This window comes from Echiichthys vipera (genome assembly GCF_963691815.1).
Source record: "Echiichthys vipera genome assembly, chromosome: 14".
Classification (NCBI taxonomy): Eukaryota; Metazoa; Chordata; class Actinopteri; order Perciformes; family Trachinidae; genus Echiichthys; species Echiichthys vipera.
Window position 1 is genome coordinate 15,494,651 of NC_139839.1, and position 20,280 is coordinate 15,514,930.

Consider the following 20,280-nt stretch of genomic DNA (forward strand, 5'->3'; position numbering starts at 1 on the left):
TTGTGCTTTACTTAGTGTTATCTAGTTATTACGAGTAACAGCGTTAATGCTAATTAGAGTAATGTTTAGGCTATTTATAATGTGCTACACTAGTTAGAGTTATTTAGATATTTTTTTTTTTAAAGCAAAGCATTATCTTAAGTCAATACCAGTAACAGTCAAACGTAAAATTAGTTTAAGTACTGTATAAAAAAAGAGGTTAATACAGGTAAACATTAGAAAGTATTAAGAAAATCAACCACTTCAATAAAGACAATCAAGAAAACAGTTGTTGCATATAGACAGTAAAAGACATTCTAGTTACAGAAACAGATATTAGCCTTTAAATTTCACTGGAGTTATTACAGAGGGCCAAAGTCTCATGCCACTTCTGTTCCACAATGTATTTTTATATTATACTGGGTGATACACAGTGGGATTTACTGCAGCTCAATTAAGATATTGACATCATGGAAGCTGTTAATTGTTACATTCTAAAAAAAAAAAATCTTAATACAAGATTTTCAGACTTTATTAACAACCCCAGTAATAGATAAACCTTTAGCTTGAACACCTCGTTTCAGTTTATTGGAAAGCTCCAACCGGTGTTTTTTAAAAAAAATGCAAAACTACATTGTGGAATCCGGGCTATTAGGACAGGAGCAAGTGGGGCAGAACTTCAGCTCTATTAACACATGCAAACACAGAACAGTAACTAATCGAAAATAAACGACTACAGGAAATATACTGTTTGATACAAACTTTGACTTGCCAAGTTAATTTTTGTGCTGAAATATTTTTCATTCAGTTTTGCACCGAAGAGGTTCTGTATCTGTCATCGTCAGCCACAAGATTCTGACTTTGCTGGTAAATGCTTGTTGACGTTATTTATGAATTTTTATTGTGAGGTGCCCAATTGTTCCATGTAAAATTCATTAACTGAAGACAGATTATCTGAAAAAAATGTTTAACCCACATACTATTATATTATTACAAAAAAATGTAAATAAGTAGATACAACTGAATAATAAATAAAAAATCAACAATGTTGCTGGACAATGAATGGATAAAAAGGATTAGGATTACAGCAGGCATAGTACATGACGGTGCATGACAATTAAAGTAAAGTTTTCACTGTAAGCTTTAATAAACATGAGGTTTTAAAGTAAGTGAAGCATGCATTGAGGTTTTGGAGAGCTGCAGGCAGTTCATGTATGTCCATTAAAAGGGGACATATTAGCTGATTTCAAGTTAATACGTATTTGCTCTTGGTGTTTCTGTACCATCATTCCACCCGGGAAATGACTGTCACACTCACAGCACTTTATATATCCGTATAGACCTTTTCAATGAAATTCCATTGCTAGGCAACAGCCTTGGTCCTTGTTCACTTCCTTATTCACATTCACTGCAACATGAATCAAACTTGGACACATTAAGAATGTTTATGATTACAACTTTGAAAAGGTCTATAAAATATAGTTGTTACATCACAACCGCACAGAAGTGCTGACGGCTCGTTTAAAGGCACAGTTCCTGAATACGGGCTCTGTGCATTTCTCATGAACATCTCACTTTTTTGAAAATGAGGAAAAAGATTAGTAATGTTTCCTTAAACACTCTACAGAAAAAGCACCCTCGTATATGATTGCTACTATGTGCGTTAGTTACCATTAGAAATGTTTCAAAAACTAGTGCTTACTGAGAGGGGGCTGACAAAGTATATTCACGACCTGCATGGCAGTTACCGTTACACACATCTTTTTGATTTATGTACAACTGTGGCATGTGTGTGTGCTTTGAGCAGCAGCTGGAGGCAGAAAGGGGACTTGGTTTCCTCTCGCTATGCCAGCTGGTGCACCTGTTCTGAATAAGGTTAATTGGTTGATTGGTTTAGAGCAGGTTAAAGCACAGCCGGTTGTGATTGCATTATGTATGTGGTTTTTTTTGTGTATATGAGGTACAAGTGTAGAAGGTGGGTGAGCTTTAAACCTTTGAGATGGTGAAAATCTGCGTGCACAAGACGTATTCATTTTGTTTGCCTTTGTGCCCCTTGCATATGGTAATCAATATTTAATATGCAATGCCATGAATGTATTTTTATTTGCCAGAATAATGTCCGAGTATGGAATTAATCATTTCTTAGGACATGATGACAATACCAAGATAACACTTTCATCCTCAGGCAGGATAATTCATCACTATGTATTCATTTATGTCAATGTACAGTGTTTAACATGATAGTATCTGACAATTACCTGGATACAAACACAACATGACATTGAAATGTAAAACACATATTCATCTTGGTCATTATGTAAGAAACAAAATAGTTCATGTCAACAAGAATTTATCAGCTGAAATAAATAGCAACATATTTAGTTAACATTGTCTATTTAAACCCGGACAAGGGGATGGTAGATTAACCAGAAAATTATTTCAGATTTATATAGTATTTGAACCATGTATTAGATCTTTTGGAAATGTCTAGAAAATTCTGCTTGGGTAAAATATGCATTTCCTTATGAAAAGCCATTTTTAGAGGGAGCATGTTGCTTTAGTTCACTGTAAATTAAGATCTTTCCCCCATCTGCTATATCCTTCCTCACCAAAATATAAATTTCAGATTATTATACTGTTTATGCAATATGGCATGTCCACTATGTGTGTGGCAACTTAATAGATAGCTTATAGAGCGATGAAATAACTAGACGGGAAAACTGAATTAAAATGAGCCACAGGCTATATTGCCAATCAGTTTTTTTCCAAACAGTACATTTCACAAGTGCTCATTCTAGGATTCATATTTGATAGGCAGACATGCAATCCTCTCTTACTTATCCAAATTATCCATGCCATCTCTCTATGAATCATATAACACATGGTTTGTCCCATCAGTCTTACCTGGTGGATAACGCTCAATGACTGGATGGTTGTCCACCTGGAGAGTGGCATTGCCACCACTGCGTGTGAAGCGTACCACATGGTACTTGTCGTCATTTACCATGACAGCCGGCTCATCGATGGTGATATCATCTGTCCCCACATTGAAGATGACACCGATTTTTCCTTGATCCTGTGAATGAAAAACAAACAATGAATGTGACAGACATTATGAACGCAAGATTTTTCAAATCATATTCACTCAAAATGTGATGACTATTTTTCCCGGATTGCCGGGCTAGAAACCTTGTGTGGTAGATGCATATATCTTTTGTGACATGGACAGTATGTTTAGTTCTTTCTCTAGAGTTCAGCATCGTTCCCCCCTCAGCAGGCAGCTCAGGTTCCTGATGTGAATCACTCTTGACAGAATCCTTCTGCTTCTCTTTTGGTTGACCAAGCTCTCTCCCTGTCAGCCTCTCCCTGCTCCTGCCAACCTTCCTCAAAGATCAAAGCTGCTTCTAAAGCCAGCCTTTGGGTGGCACTAACAAGAAACATTGGAAACAAACAGTGTGGGCGTCTGCTGGGCCTTAATTCGCTTGCCTTGCATTCTCTCTAAATGCGACTGATTATTTTCTAGATTGAGATTAATTGTTTGGTTTATAAAAGTCAGAAAATAGTGAAAAAAAATCCACACTTTACACTTTAACTCTGCTGACTATCTACAACTGACTGTTAGACTGCGTTAACCTTTGTAACTATGATGACAATTCAAATAACATAAAAATACGTTTGTCAGTCATTACAGTATGACACAGAAAACATTTTGACAGCCTGCAGGTTAGGTGCATTAGTGAAGGTTGGCACACCAAATTACAATGTAAATCATTGGTACTCATTTAACAGGCAGTCGAGTGGTTATGTGATGAGTGCCTCTTGTACATTATGTCTCACATGCACAATCACATGTCATGCACATAGTTAAAACCTAATTAATGTGAAATGGAGTGCATTTATATACTTCCCCAGACTTCACAAACTTGGGTTTCAGTGTCTTGCTACACTTGCGGACCGAAAGAGCTGAGGGTTGAATCGCCAACCTTGTGATTGAAGGATGACCCACTCTACCTCCTGAGCCACAGGCACCCCACACAATATTAATAATAAGCGACTTTCAGGCTGTGTAACTTCCCTCATATCATTCATCTGTGTAGGGCCAAGAGTCTTTTTTTAAACAACCTCTCCTCCGGCAGCTGGTTGCACTATATCACACCTTCAACCAGAGAGAGGAGAAGAAGTAAACAGTGGAATTGGCTGGTATATAGTTTTACTGAAATGAAATCCTGCAGACTGCAGGTCCTGCATGGTACACTGTGTACACAATATTTACTGGCCTTATAGACATAAATATCTCCCACAGTGGCTCTGACGTTACATTTGGATTTCCTGTCTTTTCTGTCAAAATGTGAAGAAGTCAATTTTAATATAACCAATTGTTTCCTGTCTCTTATACTTTTAACACAGCACTGCTGACTGAAAGACCAAGAATTCAAATATGTAGAAAGAGAAATACCTCTTTTCTTTCCTTGATGGTGGCTGCTATTGTGGGGTCTAAAACCTGTCTCTGAGCTTTGCGCTCACCACCTAATCATATGTAAAATACTTCAAGAAACCTTTTGAATTTGAAATAATTATTCATGCTGACACAGTTGGTGTTAGGTACAGATGTGTGAAGTGTCCTTAGAGACCTTGAGCGACCCATTAATATCATTTTAAGCTTGAGAAATCAACTTTCAAAGTCGACTCATATAAAGGATCTCTATCTCCAAACAGAGCCTTCTTATTGAAGGGTAGCAGCAGGTCGATGGCTCTTTGGATTGTCTTTCTGAATTCTGTAATCACTTGAAAGTTGTCAGGAACAGGCAATATGCGACGATTTATGACACATTAAGCTGGATAATCAAATCCACACAAGTCAAAAAGAAGATCAAACACATTCATGACAAATGTCTACCCACTCAGTTACTCAAACTGTGAGTTAATTAAAGTCAGTGTGACTGTAGGTTAGTGGGAATCAGCAGGGTGTTAGACTCCCAAGTCTCATTTTTATAAACAAATTATTGTTGAGTAACCATATTATTTATTCTATATACATATTTATATTGTCTTGCTTACTTATATTCTGCTTATGCTGTGCTGTTAGTTTGTCGGTTTAATCACTCTTCCCAAGAAGCAAACGATTCATTAGGAAACTAGGGAGGGTAGTGCAGCCTCAGGTCAAGTTCAGCCCATGTCCTCTGGGCAACAATTGTCTCCAGGGCCAGACTACTCTTCAACAAAACAGTCGCTTCTATTTTGCTTACTCTCTCTGACAGCATGATTACAAAACAGCCCCAAAGCACCTTTTGACAGCTGGCAAAGCAACACTGCTGCAGCCCAGATTTAGTAAACAATAGCTCGGCCTTTCCAGGTCAGTTTTTTTCTCAATGCCCATGTGTTCGGCTATAAAGCTAGTCGGGCATAAAAAGCCACGCAGTCTCCCACCTAGCTGCTTTGACATCAGCTCTGACGGAGAAAGCATTTCCTGTTCCGAGCAGAGCTTTCAGCGCGGGATCGCTGTTCTCATCTCAGCTACAGCCAGTTCATAAGGGGGAAATGACTGATTATTATAAGGATTTGATTTTGATGAGAAGGAAAAAATTAAAACAAAAGCACCATGGTATTGACAATTATTTTATGATGCGACACCACTGACTGCCACCTGGTACATTTTTAAACAGAGCTTTAGAGTGGACCGATCATGATTCTTTTAAGAAGACAAGCATATCGGGCTGTCTCAGTTTGTTATAAGCCAACTGGCTTTCTCTGCATTGGATACGTTTACTTTCTTGAAGCATATTGCAGAAGCAGGTGCATTCAGAGACTTATTAGCTTTCATATTCCCATGCCTCTTCTCTTCATTATATTCAGCATAGCATAACATAAAAGGATCCTAGTAAACAAAAACAAGTGCTTTTAAAATCCTAAGCGTGAAACAAGCTTCTATTGCTTTCAATTTAAAGCAGATCACTGGGTGGAAATAACAGATCGTTATAAATGGAAAAAAAACCTTCAAACTGCGCAACGCAATATAATATGAGCTGTTTTTTAATTCCTTTGGACTCTTTTCCAAATGATCAAAGGCACCTATTTTCTCTGAAATGAGTTCTATCGGGAAATATCTAGTAATTACTCTAAAATGTATTTCAGCTGCGGCAAAAATGCCGTTTGCACTAGTGTATAGTAATAATATTCAGTAACCACAGCACACTCTTGAATTTAACTTATCCATCACGCATTTGAAATGAGGAATCAAAATGTGTGAGGACTTTCCATTTGGCATAATATTTCTTAAGAAAGACTTACTTATTCAGGAAAGTATAGAAATCAACTCAACGGATCACAGAGGTGCGCCCGAAAACATCATCAGCTTAATTTAATCTTCCATCCTCTTATAGTTTGAAGCTCTTCTGTGTTCACTATTGACTAGCTCTTCTAGTTGTCATAGTTTTGCACAATACATTCTGTTTTTGTTTTAGCTTTGAGTCACACTTAAAAACATGACTACTTGAAAGCAGCATTAGCCTCTCTAATATGCTCTCTGGTGAATATGGTTAGTTTCTTTGTACAGAGTAAATGGTCTTTGAAGCTTTTGCATGTGCCATCCACAAAGTTACAGTTTCAATTAACCATGCAGCCACTGCCAATGCTGCAGTCTTCTGTGCATAATGTAATGTTTGTTCTTTTTGCTGTTTAATGAGGAACTGGCAAAAAAGATGCTGTAAGAACTTTTCTTCATGATCTATAGTTGTAATTTTCATCTGGACTGCTCTAACACTCATATATGTTAATAAAGAGCATGTCAAGCTCAAAGGAAGTGCTCTGTTCATTGCAAGGTGTCCACATTTATTTTAACTTTCAAAGTAGTTTAAGGAGAAGTTTTGACCCCTTTATCGCATGATTTACCCTGTTTGATTAAGTTTGACTGTAATCAGTCCTTATATTGTAGTTATCTCTGTGGAAGAGGATATATTTTTTGCTTGGTTTGTTTGTTTGTCAAGTGATTACGGAAAAACTTCTGGCCTGATTTTCACAACACTTGGTGGGAGGGTGTAGCTTGGGCCAAGGGAGAACCCATAACATTTTGGAGCAGACCCGAACCACAGGGCGAACACACAAACAATTTTTCACTTTTGACAATATTGCGGGCATTTGTGCTGCATTCATGTGGTGTCAGAATAATCGGAAAAAATGATTTCCCCACTGGGAGCATTCGCACTGCATTACCATTGTGGGACAGGGCATGCCCTGGGGAGGTCTGGGCTCTCTGAGTGCCCTTCTAGTTTTGAATAGAAAGCTTTATATCAAAGGAAGATTATAAGAAGACACACCTGTTCTAAGGCACCTCATCTGAAAGTCCCAATTCCCTGTAGCACATTCAACTCATATATCATTTGTTTCCTTTACTATTTTCAACTCTCCCTTGTGGCCAGTGTTATTTTGACCAGTGTGCTGCTACTCTCTGTCTTCACCTAGTTTTCACAGTCCTCCTCTTCTTCAGTGGGTAAGCAGAGGAAGGAAACAGACTGATACAATGTGGAATTAATAATATACATAAATAACAAAACAAGACTGTGTGATTACATCATGCTGAGTTACAGAAACAAAAACAAAACAATGTCAACACCCTCTGAACTCTTTTTGATTCCCTTCTGCTGGGCAGTAATAAGGTGTCAAAGTAACCAATCTGTCAGGGTGCAGGTACTTGGCAGATGCTCGAACGCAGCAGCAGCAGCAGCCGTCTTTGCTTTTAGGCTGGCAAGGTCAGTTTAACACTTATAAAACATCCAGGGGAGGATATTTGTACCAAATATGTCTATTAAGTGATAAATACAGCAGCCAGACTCTTAAACCAGACACAAATATAAACATTTCTTGTTGAACGTTTATGGACATATTATACTACTGTAACTTAGTTCCCCTCTTTTCTTTTATTCTTATTCCGATATTATCAGCCGATAATGGCCAGGCATCACAGACATATCGGTATCGGCATACAGTACCAGTCAAAAGTTTGGACACACTTCCTTATTTACTTGAATGGGAGAGCATGTCAAACTTTTGACTGGTATTTGACTGTATATGTGGTCCGATATACGGCGATATAAGAAATTTGTTTTAACAGAAATTGTGTTGTTAGGTAGTTTTTCCAGCAGAGTATGGTCAGCAATTGACTGATACTGAATATACAGTACTGATCTTTATTTAGTTATCTATCGTTTTTAAAATGTATTCTTTATTTTCTGTGTTCATTTCTAGAATTGTATATATAATGTATAATAATGTTGAATATTCAAAGATCGCCTCGAGACATGTATTAAAACATATACAAAGAGTCTGTTTGGAACAATGTGTGTCTGATGTGTTTTTTTCCCACACAAAAACATTCAAATCCTTAAAAAGACATCTGCTAGTTTTACCTTATTCAAAATTCCAGAATCTACAAACATGCAAATTTTGTTGAAGTTTAACGTTTGCAGCGAAGTTGTCTCCTACTTCACTGGAAGCCTGTTCTCAGTGTATGTATGTACAGTATGTGTATCACAAGCTCAAATTAAATCTTACTTGTTCGAAAAGTAAAGTGTAACAGAAAAGTAAGTATATAGTTATTGTTTGGGTCTTATTTGAACAATTTTATCATGTGATGCACTTTGTGACTTTGTCTGTAAAAGGTTCTATATCAAATAAACGCTGTATTATTAAATCCTACCCCTTCGCATAAATTAATTTAAAAGTTTTTAATTCAACATATATACCGTATATACATAAATACATATGTGACATACATACAGCTGCATGGAATGGAAAATAATTGATAATTGAGAATATTTTATGCAAAAATGATCTGCTTTTGAGGAAAGGGTCTTTGATTTTATGAATCTTTCTTTCAAAATGATATGTCTGCTAATATAAAGGGTTTAACTCCAGTTGCGATTTTTGTCCTGTGCTTTGACAACAGGTGTGATTTTAATTATTACACCTCACACAGACGTTTGACAGATCTCCCCTCTAGTCTACATCATGGCACATCTGTCCTCTGGCTACATGCTAAAAAGGCTGATTTCCCTCTAGAAAAGACACTGGCAGCTGCTGAGGAGGCACTTGGTTCCACCGACAGACACATGTGTTTATCACCAGAAAACATCTCTTAGTCTACTGCTCTATTGTATCTCTATCTCGTGGTCACGGTTTATTTTTTTCCTGTTTTATCTCAATGTTCGGACTCAGATGCCATTAATCAGTGAATCACACAAGCTGTGACAAATGCTGTGCCAAGCCCAAATAATGGCACATTCGAGTTCAAAGTTGGATTTAAAAATAGACCACAAGACATTAATTTATATTAATTTCTCTATCAATTCATTTAATCAAGCTTGTAGCATCAGTACTCCACCAGGAAGCCTTTTGTGCTTTTATCAACATATCTTAAGAGAAATTATGGTATTTCCCTCATTTTGGGGAAAACAACTTTGTCACTGTCATGTTTTCTACCTCTTTTTATTTACAACATCCACATCATGTCACTGACAATAACCTTCAGTTGTACTAACCCCAATTAGTTCTTACCTTACCTTAACTTACCATACCTTACTAGAGCAAGTAAATATAAAGTAATGTAATTTTAAATTAATTTTATTTTATTTTCCAGTGTTTGGAATTAAGCAGCTGGTGACTAAAAACCAGCTGCGTACTTCCAAACACTGGAAAAGTAAAATGCTCATTAATGTTGCTCACTGATTTTCTCAGACATTATGTAGACAATAGCAGAAAATGGTCCGAAATTTTGAAATCTCGTGTTTGCAGACACAGTGGACTAGTTTCCACTGTTCCTGTTAGCTGTTACATACATTACATTGCCCTGATTTTCATGAGGTCAAAGGATTTTGTTTTGTTGGCACTGCATTTATAATAATACATATAATACTTATTTGCATCCATGTTCAAAGAGTAATACATTAAATAGCACAATATTAGTGATATAAGAACTATTATTGCCTTATTATGATGTCAAAACATGATTTGAGCTTGTGAATGCAGTTTGAGTCCATCATCTTGTCTATAAATCTGAAAGTAAAACTAAAAATATATGGCAAAACATATCCAACAATCTCTGCGTAAACATTCTTACATTCATTGTCTATGTTTTTGATAAATATCTAATTTTGGAAACGGAAGTAGCTTCCTGGTTTCTAGATTTCTGAAATCAGAAAAAGGAAAGTGCACAAATATTTATAGGGTTGCCTCAGATCACATGACTAGTGACATTTATGCTTAAAGCCCCAGACTCTGCTCCCCTTTACTTACTATGTGTAGCTGAAGATAGTCTCCGAGCCCATGGGTGCTCTCCACTCGCACCAAGATGGCATCCTTCTGCTGAGTGCTGAAGCCCATGGCTAACCGATCGGCTCTGGTGCTTGGTCGCTCATTGGGGGCCCAGGTGAATGTGATGAGTGCCCCCCCTTTTCCAAAGATGTACGTGGTCCCCGCTGGAAAAAAAGAAAGAGAAATGTAATATTTTTCTTTTTAAAGGTGAGATTTAGATTCCTCCCCTCACCACAGTCAGTCTAACTCCCGTCCTCGCTGCACACATATTTATGTCATCATTCATAATAATGCAGTAGGCAGAGAGAAAGGAGGGAAGATTTATTATGGGGGTCTGCCAATAATAACTCTTAAATCACAGTTAAGTAGCCCAATTTACAAATTATGATGAAGCTTTACATTCACAGATGCAAACACATCTTTAGTGTGATTCCACATGGCTATTACTGCAATACTGAGGCGAGGTCGGGACATTGCTTTGCCCTGCAATGACTTCACAGAATTTAGTAGAAAAAATCCTGGACGGGACATATAGAATATATCTACAGCTTTGCATATATGTGGTTCTTTTTCATTTTTCACATTATCCATCAAAAAAGGCACATGGCTTTTCTTGTGAAGTCAATGAGCACATTATGGATTTTAACTATTTCCTAAAATGACAAATGTATCATTTACTGCAATTATCATTCGCTCAGTCTCCTCAGCTGACTTAATTCATCTTTTCGTCGAACGTCATCTACAATATTTAAAGAACTAATCCAGCTATTTTGTACATGTGCTTTTTATTTTATGAGCGTGCCCTTGCTTGCTTACATATTGTAACATTTTACCTTTGTTGTTGCTGATACTTACAGATGCATTATCCAGATACATGGGTACATGAAAATATTAGCTTTTACTGTCCAACAGTCACATGTTTGTGTTTTTTTTTTATGGAGGGACAGGGGATCTTTAGAAGATAGCAGGTCAACAGTATACAGTATGCCACATAGAAGTGGTGTATATCATCTGAAAGCTGCCGTTCAGCACAGAGTGCCTAGTTGTCCTGGTCATAAATCTGTAATAAACATTTTGTTTGGTTAGGAGCCTCCAAAATTTTGAAGGTTAAGTGTATAAAGGCTCAGAACGTTATGATGAAAGTATATTTTGCAACAAAATGTTTTTGTTGATGAAAATGATCAAAAATCCCTCCAAAATACCACATTTAGAAACCAAGACCTTAAGGAATACCAGAGAAAAACCCATGCTGTAATTTGGTATAAAACTATTGTCATTTGAAGATTCCTGCAGGATTATTTTTTTTTGGCAATTGGATAGCAAGCACTTGTTCTGGAAACAGCTCAGAAACCCCTAATTGTCAATATACCTAGTAAAAAGCCATCCATCCTCTGAACGCCCTAGGTCGTTATCGTTGAGCTCGAGCTCATTTTATACAATGAGGTACATTTTTTAAAACATTTCACTACAATAAAACGGCTGCTATGGAAACTAACATCAGGAATGCAACATGACACATAAATACAATTGAGCTGATTGAACCCACAAGAGTCTCAGCTTTTCAGTAAGACCCAGTGTATGATATTCCAAGACTGTTTAGGGTTCCCAGCAGTGGCGATTGCTCGAAGACTGCTAGAGATTAGATATAGATATAGATATTGTCACCAAAAAATAATAATAACAAAATGGTGAAATATGTACTGCTACTGTGTACATTTCATTGACTAAATAGGCGCTAGAAAGCTTTCACCTTTTTTAAAATCAGCTACTTATCACAGGTAACCGGAGCAACTTCCTTCACATTCATCCCCACCGTAGAGCAGGTTGTTCCACTGCAGAGAAACTAGACGGTCATTGGATAAAGGCTGGGCTTTGTCCCGCCCATCGGACGCTCAGCTTCTCTGGGGGTCTATGGGACAGTGGGCTGGCCCGGACACTCGGCTTCTGCATGATGATTGGATGAGATGTCTGAGGCGGAATCCTTTTTTGATTGACAGCTAAATGAGCGAATCAGCGATCTTGAAAAATAAACATCCAGTGGAGCATTTCCCAAGTTTTTCATTCTGTTGTTCTGAACTAATCCCGAGACTTTACCGAACCCCTGCGACTTTGTCTTTGTTAAAAACGAGTAGCATTGTGTTTGGCGACTCTGTTCTGTCACTCTGCGGATTCTTTTACCAAAACCCATGCAGACTCGTGCTAAAAGCCATTAGGTTGTAAATCAGACACCTTTTCGTGAGGCGATATGATTTTCTTCCCATCCTCGCAGTCAGCTCAGATTGTTCATTATGAACTCTGCGAAATTCTTTCATTTTTATGGGAGCAACAAAATCTGAGCTATGACCCATTTCGTTTAAGTTGAGTCAAATCTAAGTTTGGTGGTTAAACTGCAACGGCTGCCCTCAGATGAAATACATTTCACCTGTCATTATGTTACAGAAGAAACAACAATTTAAGTTGAAAGTACACCACAAATACATGTTATTCTGGATTTGTTTTAACACCTGAAACGTAAACGTTGACAGATTTTTGCCAACACCCGATCTCTTAAGTGAAGCACAGAAAAACACTTTAGACTCAATTGTAGCTTCAATTCCAACCGTGTACAAAGACTTGACTCTTCTGCTACGTATAATGGGCACTCACCACAAATTTTTTCAGACAGGGTCTAACTGCTGGATGGATGCTTTCTTAACATTAAACACTTACTCCAAAGACTTAACCTGACTTTGAATTTATTTAAAGGACAGTGTTTGTTTCAAACCAAATTGTTTCTCAATGAGGTAATCTTAATTCATGTCTCAGATTCACAGTCAAATGTGAGTCGGCCACATTAGTTACATTGAGGAGTCTCAATGAGTGGTTTTATTGGGCTCCTCCTTTCATTAAATGTTATCTTCTTCTGGACTCATTTCTGCTGAAGTCCCTTTTCCTTCTGTTTGTGAGAGTATAGACCTCTTTGGTTTTTAGACGGATGTGTAATGGATTTTTGGACACAACCCCTGTACAATCTAATACAATCTACTAAAACAGCTCTACATTAAATACTAGCTCTGCATTAAATACTATTACTATTACTATTACTATTACTATTACTTATTGCACTAGAGCACAAATAACAATCCAAACAAAAATCCCACATTAAGCTTCACACAGGCTTAAATACTGCAATACATTATACCGTAGCACCTTTTATGAAATGATATGTTTGTTCTTTTGAAAACAAACAGAAAAAAGCAGGGAAGCCAAGCACAATTTCACATCAGGTCTCATTTCAAATGTTACCGTGAAAAAAAATACTGGAACAACAATTTTAATATGATACTCAGCAAATTCAAACCTAGTCGTTTTTTTCTACCCAATTTCGGATGCCTGAAAGCTGTTCTTGGTAGATCATTACACACATTACATTCTACAATGCAGTGAGTAAGAATTACACAACTAGGAAAAAATCTATCACTTTTACAAAAACTAAGCTCTTGACAGGCAAAAACACACATCACACACACAAGTTCTCGATATTTCATGTGAAATGTAAGAAAAAATGTCCGTGTTTAAACATGTGATCATGTGTTTACATCACCATTCCCATTTTAGCAATTTGTGAGCGTTCATGTCATCAACACAGTTGTGTGATTACAGAGCTGATTGTGTGAGAATTCAAATACTGTGCATTGATCACATAACACCATACCAATTAAAAAGGGGTTTAACTACATTAACGGTCTCTGGCTGATGTGAGGCGTCTATATTTGATTGACTTTCGAGTTAATAAGGGCCAAGTCTGATATCAGAGCTTTCAATATAATTCTGGGTTACGCTGTCGTGATCAGTGGTAGAAAGTATTTCCATTTCATGCTCCTTTAAATTTCTACTCCACTACATCTAGAATAATACTGCACTTACTGACAGTGCAGATTCAGATTATTAACACAGCATATGATGAACAAATTAATTAGTGATAATGCATTATCATGGATAAGATAAGGCTTTACTACTACCCCGTAGTGTACAAACATAATACATTAATTCATCAATATTATAATCCAGTAATATAAATTAATCTGAAATGGACCATCCTGCTTTGATGAAAGTATGTTTTGATGCTAGTAATTGTGTACTTTTACTTTTACTTCAATCTGAAACCTTCTTCCACCACTTACAACTCGAAAGTTGGTGTTTTCTATCTACAAGTTGGGAAAATTGTAATTACGATTACTCTGTTATCACATGAATTTGACATAAATTGATTTTTTTTGGTTTTGGTTTGCACATGTGAAGCTATGAATTGCACATATTCTGTTTTGTAACCCTGCTGAGAACTATAAAAAAGTACATTTCTTTTCCTTTTAAGAAAGTGAAAGGAAACACCTCAATACAACCAGCTAATAAACATGTCAACTGTAGTGTTTGAGCAGTGCGACGGAAATACTAGCAGACAAAGAGAACATCAAAGGGTGAATAAAAGGTAACATGCACCCTTGTAATGTGCATCATAAAATATGGAATACTAATGCAACCCCAGGAAGCGTCTGTCTATAGAGCAGTAACTCCTGCATTAGTCATAACGTTAAAGCATTTCATTACACCTTTCTGCCTCCCTGTTCGTCTCCCACTATCTCTTCTCCTCTCTCTGACCTGCATCAAATAAAGCAGGCAGTAAATCAGTCTTGTTAAGATTATTACTATAAACATCACAGTTGTCTCCCTTGAAGCAGCTCTCCTCTCTCTCTGCCGACTATCTCACGGGAGCGCTCTGCCCGTCTCTCATGGCAATGCAGTGCATCTGTGCTTGAATAATAACGCTTCCTTGGAGATTCTCAACTGCAGTGTGTGCTGTATATAACATCATCATTAGTCGGGAACCTTGGTAATTAATTATACTATACACAGGCATTATGCTCTCTGTGTCTACCATATAATAAATTAATATTACATAGGTGGTGCAATAGACTAGTCACTGTAAAAAGCATATTAAAGCTCTTTTGTTGACTTAATACATTGCAGAGGTCAACAGAATCTTAGGGTGATATAAAAGGTCAAACTGTATATTTACAGGCATTGTGACGGTGTAAATGTAGCTCAGAGACTTCTGTAGAGCAAATATGATTGGCTGCCATGTCTTAATACAGTAGGTCTCTACACAACAGTATGGATTCTTTTTTGTGCCAAGATGTCCACTACCCACTCAAACATCCTGTCCTTTTCATTGGCGCTCTCAGCCAGCTGAACACGAAAGAGGCAAGGCAAAATGCTCATAGGACCTAGAGAGGCTGGTAATAATTTGCATTACACATAACAGTTTGGATGAAAAAAGGTTTAAACTTGTCCCCCTTTCTGTCATAGAGAGTCGGATAATTCCTGCGGCTCGAGTGAGTGAGAGAGAATTAGCTTTCATAATATTACTAATTCAGACTTTCAAGAGGCTGAAAAATAGTCATCATGACTCATAGAAATGGCAAGTAAATTATCTATAATCGTATGGTAATTTAATCATAATTTCTGCTGATTATGAACCTCACTAGAAGAGTACATGTATGTTTATACTTGAGTACAACTATAATTTTATATGAGGTTTTTCAGTCAATAAACATTTCTGATGACAAAAGAAGTGCAGCAGAGTATATAGTATGCTGTGGAGGCATTGGGCAAAGGGAATTTAACAAGGGCACTTAACTGCAAAAACAAAACTGATTGATTAATAATATGATCTCACATAAATTTCTAAACAGAGAGCAGTTAAAAATGGAGAGTTATGGAGAGATATTAAGTTTAAATTTGTCGTCTGACTAATGGTATCTGAGGCACACTTCTACCATGGTCCATTAAATGCAGCTCAGTGAAATGATGAAAACGAATGGTGCAGCCTGAAGCCTGACGGAGAGGACATACAGTCTTCAAGTTAAAATATGGTGTTAGAAAGTGGCATCACATACTTAGTACAGCAACCAAGCTTTAGGAATCAAATAATACAAATCCAATGAATTTGATCAATGTAAAGCCACTTTTCTGAATGAATTACAAAATACATATTAAATAACCACAGATACAGGTGGTATATGCCAACCTCAGTTGTATTATGGTTGAATTGCTTTCTTTGCTCCGATCAATAGGGTGTATCCAAACTGTCAGTTCTCAAATCGAACGTCTGCAGCTCGGAGCCCCTTCTACACTAATGCTAAGGTTTTCTCCCACTCAACTTTTAGATTTTTTGGGTTGTGGTGAAACTGAACTTAAATGCAATTCTGAAACTGCTTTAATGCTTCCTCCTATTACAAAAGTCGCAAGGACATTTCCCATGAATGCACCAGAATATCTTTTATCCCAACAATCATTGTGGCCTTCATTTTTACAGCTTTTTAGATTTCTGTCTTTCAGTTTTTATATATTCATTACTGGGATATTTGTAAGGTTGTGTCAGTTTATTCAAATCAGATGGTCTTTTCCTATATCCCCATTTGTGACTGTATAAGAACACATTTATTGCATATTGAAAATGTATTGCATTTAAAGATATAATCATTAGGACTTTTATCCCAATTCCCAATTCATTTTTGATACCATATATGTTTGTCCTTTATTCCACAATAGCCATTCAATGTATTTACATTCAGTAATAAGTTCAATATATAGCAGTTTTTAATGTTAACGCCAGAGTCCGCCATTCCTTTTGTGGCTCCAGAGAGAGCTACGCTAAATCTTTTTTTAAATTAAAAGTGAGATGAGGCTTAAGACTACAAGCTTGAAAAAAAAAAAAAAAAAAGATTTAGAGGTGTAGAGTTAGAAAGGAGCTAGTTTATCAGACCTCTGTAGCGGCTCAAGGCTACAATAGCTGCCACCAGGATAACACAACCAAATTTCTCACTGAATTGTTGGTATTCGAGTTGCACTGTGGGTAGGGTAGGCACCATGTTTTGAAAAGGAATACTAATGTGTGGAATAAGAAATACAACGATATCCATCATAAGTCCCAACTGTTAAAGAATGCAGAGCTAAAATGGTGGACTATTTTATCAAGTTACTGCTTATACACATTGAACATTTCCTACGGCGACTGTTTTACATTAAAAGCCTTCAACCAGCTAGACCCAGGTCGGCGTATAATGTGAAGCAATCAACTATAATGATAAATCAAAAATGGGTCTTCAAAACAAAACAATGTGGGTTCATTTAACTGGGCTGTAGACAGATGCGGACGTTTTTCTTCTCTTGTATTTCTGGTGATGAAGCTGCTCAGGTTTTGCTTGCTGTAGTGTTAAACCACACGTATTGATCATGATAACCAAGGGTGTCGCCCGATCAACTTAGACTGAATCTTCAAGATTCTTTAAGTCAGCTAACTTTAATATAAGCTGACTTATACTAAAATAATTAACTATATAGAACTGACTTAATACTTGATAAATCTGATTGCTGAGATCATTAAATATACAATACAAAGCAGATACAGGCACCTCTATATTGCTTGTATACTGGAAACAAAAGACCACGCTGTTTTGCATCATGGCATTATTATCCTCAGTGTTACATTTTGTCTTTACAATGGCTTTAGAGGTTTCCCAGGAATCATTTTGCAGCAGGTGTTGGTGGAGCACTTCTGCTGGACTGTTTACGAGCGATTTTTATATTCTGCTCTTGGCTTCTTTACTCTCGACTACTTTCAGCATGTCGCAAGGCCTAACACCAAAAACTTGATGAAAAATACGAGGGTATATCCATAGTAGAAGGTTCTCTGTTGCATGCCCACTTCATGATTTTATCCGGTGAAATGGGTGCAATTATTCCATTAAATATCTTCCTACTGTAGGTGTAATATATCTTCACAAAACGGGGAACAATGAGATTACCGTGTTCCTTCAGAATAATAAAGTTTGAATCTTGATATCACGATGTCTGAGGTGGAGGCTTACAATGCAATATTATGGTGCAGCAGGGCAATGTACTCTATAATGTGTCCCCAAAGCAATTTCAGTCAAAAGCAACTGGACTTGGTTATTTGTCTAGGAGGACGTTTCACCTCTCATCCAAGAGGCTTCATCAGTTCATGTACGCAACTGATGGTCCCAGCCTGGTCAGATGGGTACATGAACTGATGAAGCCTCTTGGAGAGAACAAATGAGAACATTCACAGGCTTACTCTATAAAGTACTTAAAGAAAAAACATGACTCAATGTAATATGCCTGCACTTATTTAAATAGACCACCATGAACGTCCTCTGTGCTGATGTCCTTAGTTTGTTGTTTGAAATGTTCCATATGGGCAAGACAATGCAGCTACTATGCTGAAGACTATGTTATTTAATGCGCAAATTACGTTGTTAATGTTGATTTCACACACGGACACATAGTGATGAGCTCTTCTTTGTTCCCTATAACCTTACTGAGTAGTTTTTTAACATATCTCATCCTTTTTTTGTGGTTGCCTGAGGTACTTGTAGTACTTGTACTTGATAGTCATTGTATTACCTACATTAGGCAGGAGCACCGACATGGAGTACAGAGCATATTTCATGTATTCAAGTATTTTTTCCAATGTGGTGTTGGTATATTTTTCACTTTTCTTTTATTGAGTAAAGGATCTGAGTATTTCTTCCACCCTTAGCTATTCTGCTAAGAATGCAGCCCTTGCAATTCTTTTGTGTTTCAATTTATCTTTAACAGCGAATGCTTTCTTCTCTTCAGTTCACATTCTCCTGTTTGTTCTGCTTTGCTGCAGATCTAGAGCAGAGCAGCGATTACCTTGCTTTCTTATTCCTCCTCTTACAAGCCTTCTTTTGCACCCTAAATGTATTGGCACAATCTCAAAATGGCAAGTTTAATCAACGCATTTGTACTTACAGTTATAGAACAATAATGAAGGTGATAATAGTATATATATTGTTAGGGTTGTTTTTATTGCTTGTGTGTATATTTATGATTGTATGTGCAAGTGTGTGTGTGATTGTGTGTGTGTGTGTGTGTGTGTGTGTGTGTGTGTGTGTGTGTGTGTGTAGGCCTGACTCACTTTGAACCTTGAGGGTAGTGTAGTATGTGACCTAGAGTGAATTGAACCCTCTCTGATAGACCTTTTGATGCCCCTGTCCCTTTCACTTTCCCTTTCTGCTTAACAATACACAGTGTTTCGTCGGACTGCAGTGAGACATTCCTTTTTTTTAAATATATATATATATATATTTGAGGCGTTGATCTCAGGATAACATGCTATATGTTAGATGCATATTGAAGATATCAGCATTGAAAGAAGCTCACTAAACCATTTCCTCCACCTCCATCTCTTTGGAAGCATTAGCTGATCTCCGTCTTGCCACAGCCAGACAGTCCTTGGACCAATACTGGGGGCCCTGGAGAATGAAGTGCAGCAGCAGATTTTCACTGAGTGTGTTGAAAATGCGGGTGCGATGAGGGGTCAGCTACAGTGCAATCTTTCTTGCATTCCAGTCGAGAGCATACAAGGTCTTTGGAACTGAGGGTTATAATACTAACCAACTCTCTTGCAGTATATAGAATTAGTTAAAAAACACTGCATAAAGCCTGCTTTGTAACATCATTGCATTTACAGTAAGAAGCATTCCCACATCTAGTTGAGGATGGTCACACAAAATCAAAAAAACCCTCTGAGTTCTCATGGGTCGCAATATGAACTGAGGAAGACAGTAAGCACATTAGTTACGTAACATGTCTCAAGATGGGATTTGGCTTCCCCTGATATGATAAATCCTTCACTTTGTTAACATTCTTAATAGAGGCCTTTTTGGCACATGAAAAAAACATTTCTTATTCATAACAACCCAGATACAATGTCTAAAATGTGCAGACCAACATTAACTGAAATGATGCAGCCTCTTGGATGAGATGTGAATCCAAGTCCAGTTTCTTTTGACTTAAAGTCCTTTTGGGATAACGATGACCTGAACAAATGAGAATATTCACAGGCTAACTGAAAAGATGCTGCAGGTTTTTGTAATCAGAGCAAACTCACTGGTATGATATGTAGTT

At 37.2% G+C, this 20,280-nt stretch overlaps 1 protein-coding gene across 1 annotated transcript in view; it reads right to left on the reverse strand.

Moving 5' to 3' along the window:
* Positions 1 to 20,280, reverse strand: part of LOC310956251 (neurexin-2-like) — a gene marked incomplete at both ends in the record, with an annotated part of 97,466 nt that overhangs the window by 7,157 nt on the left and 70,029 nt on the right. The window contains 2 exons of the mRNA XM_083926427.1: positions 2,884 to 3,055; positions 10,267 to 10,448. Coding sequence (XP_083782553.1) covers positions 2,884 to 3,055; positions 10,267 to 10,448 — 354 coding nt within the window. The remainder of the gene's footprint in view (positions 1 to 2,883; positions 3,056 to 10,266; positions 10,449 to 20,280) is intronic.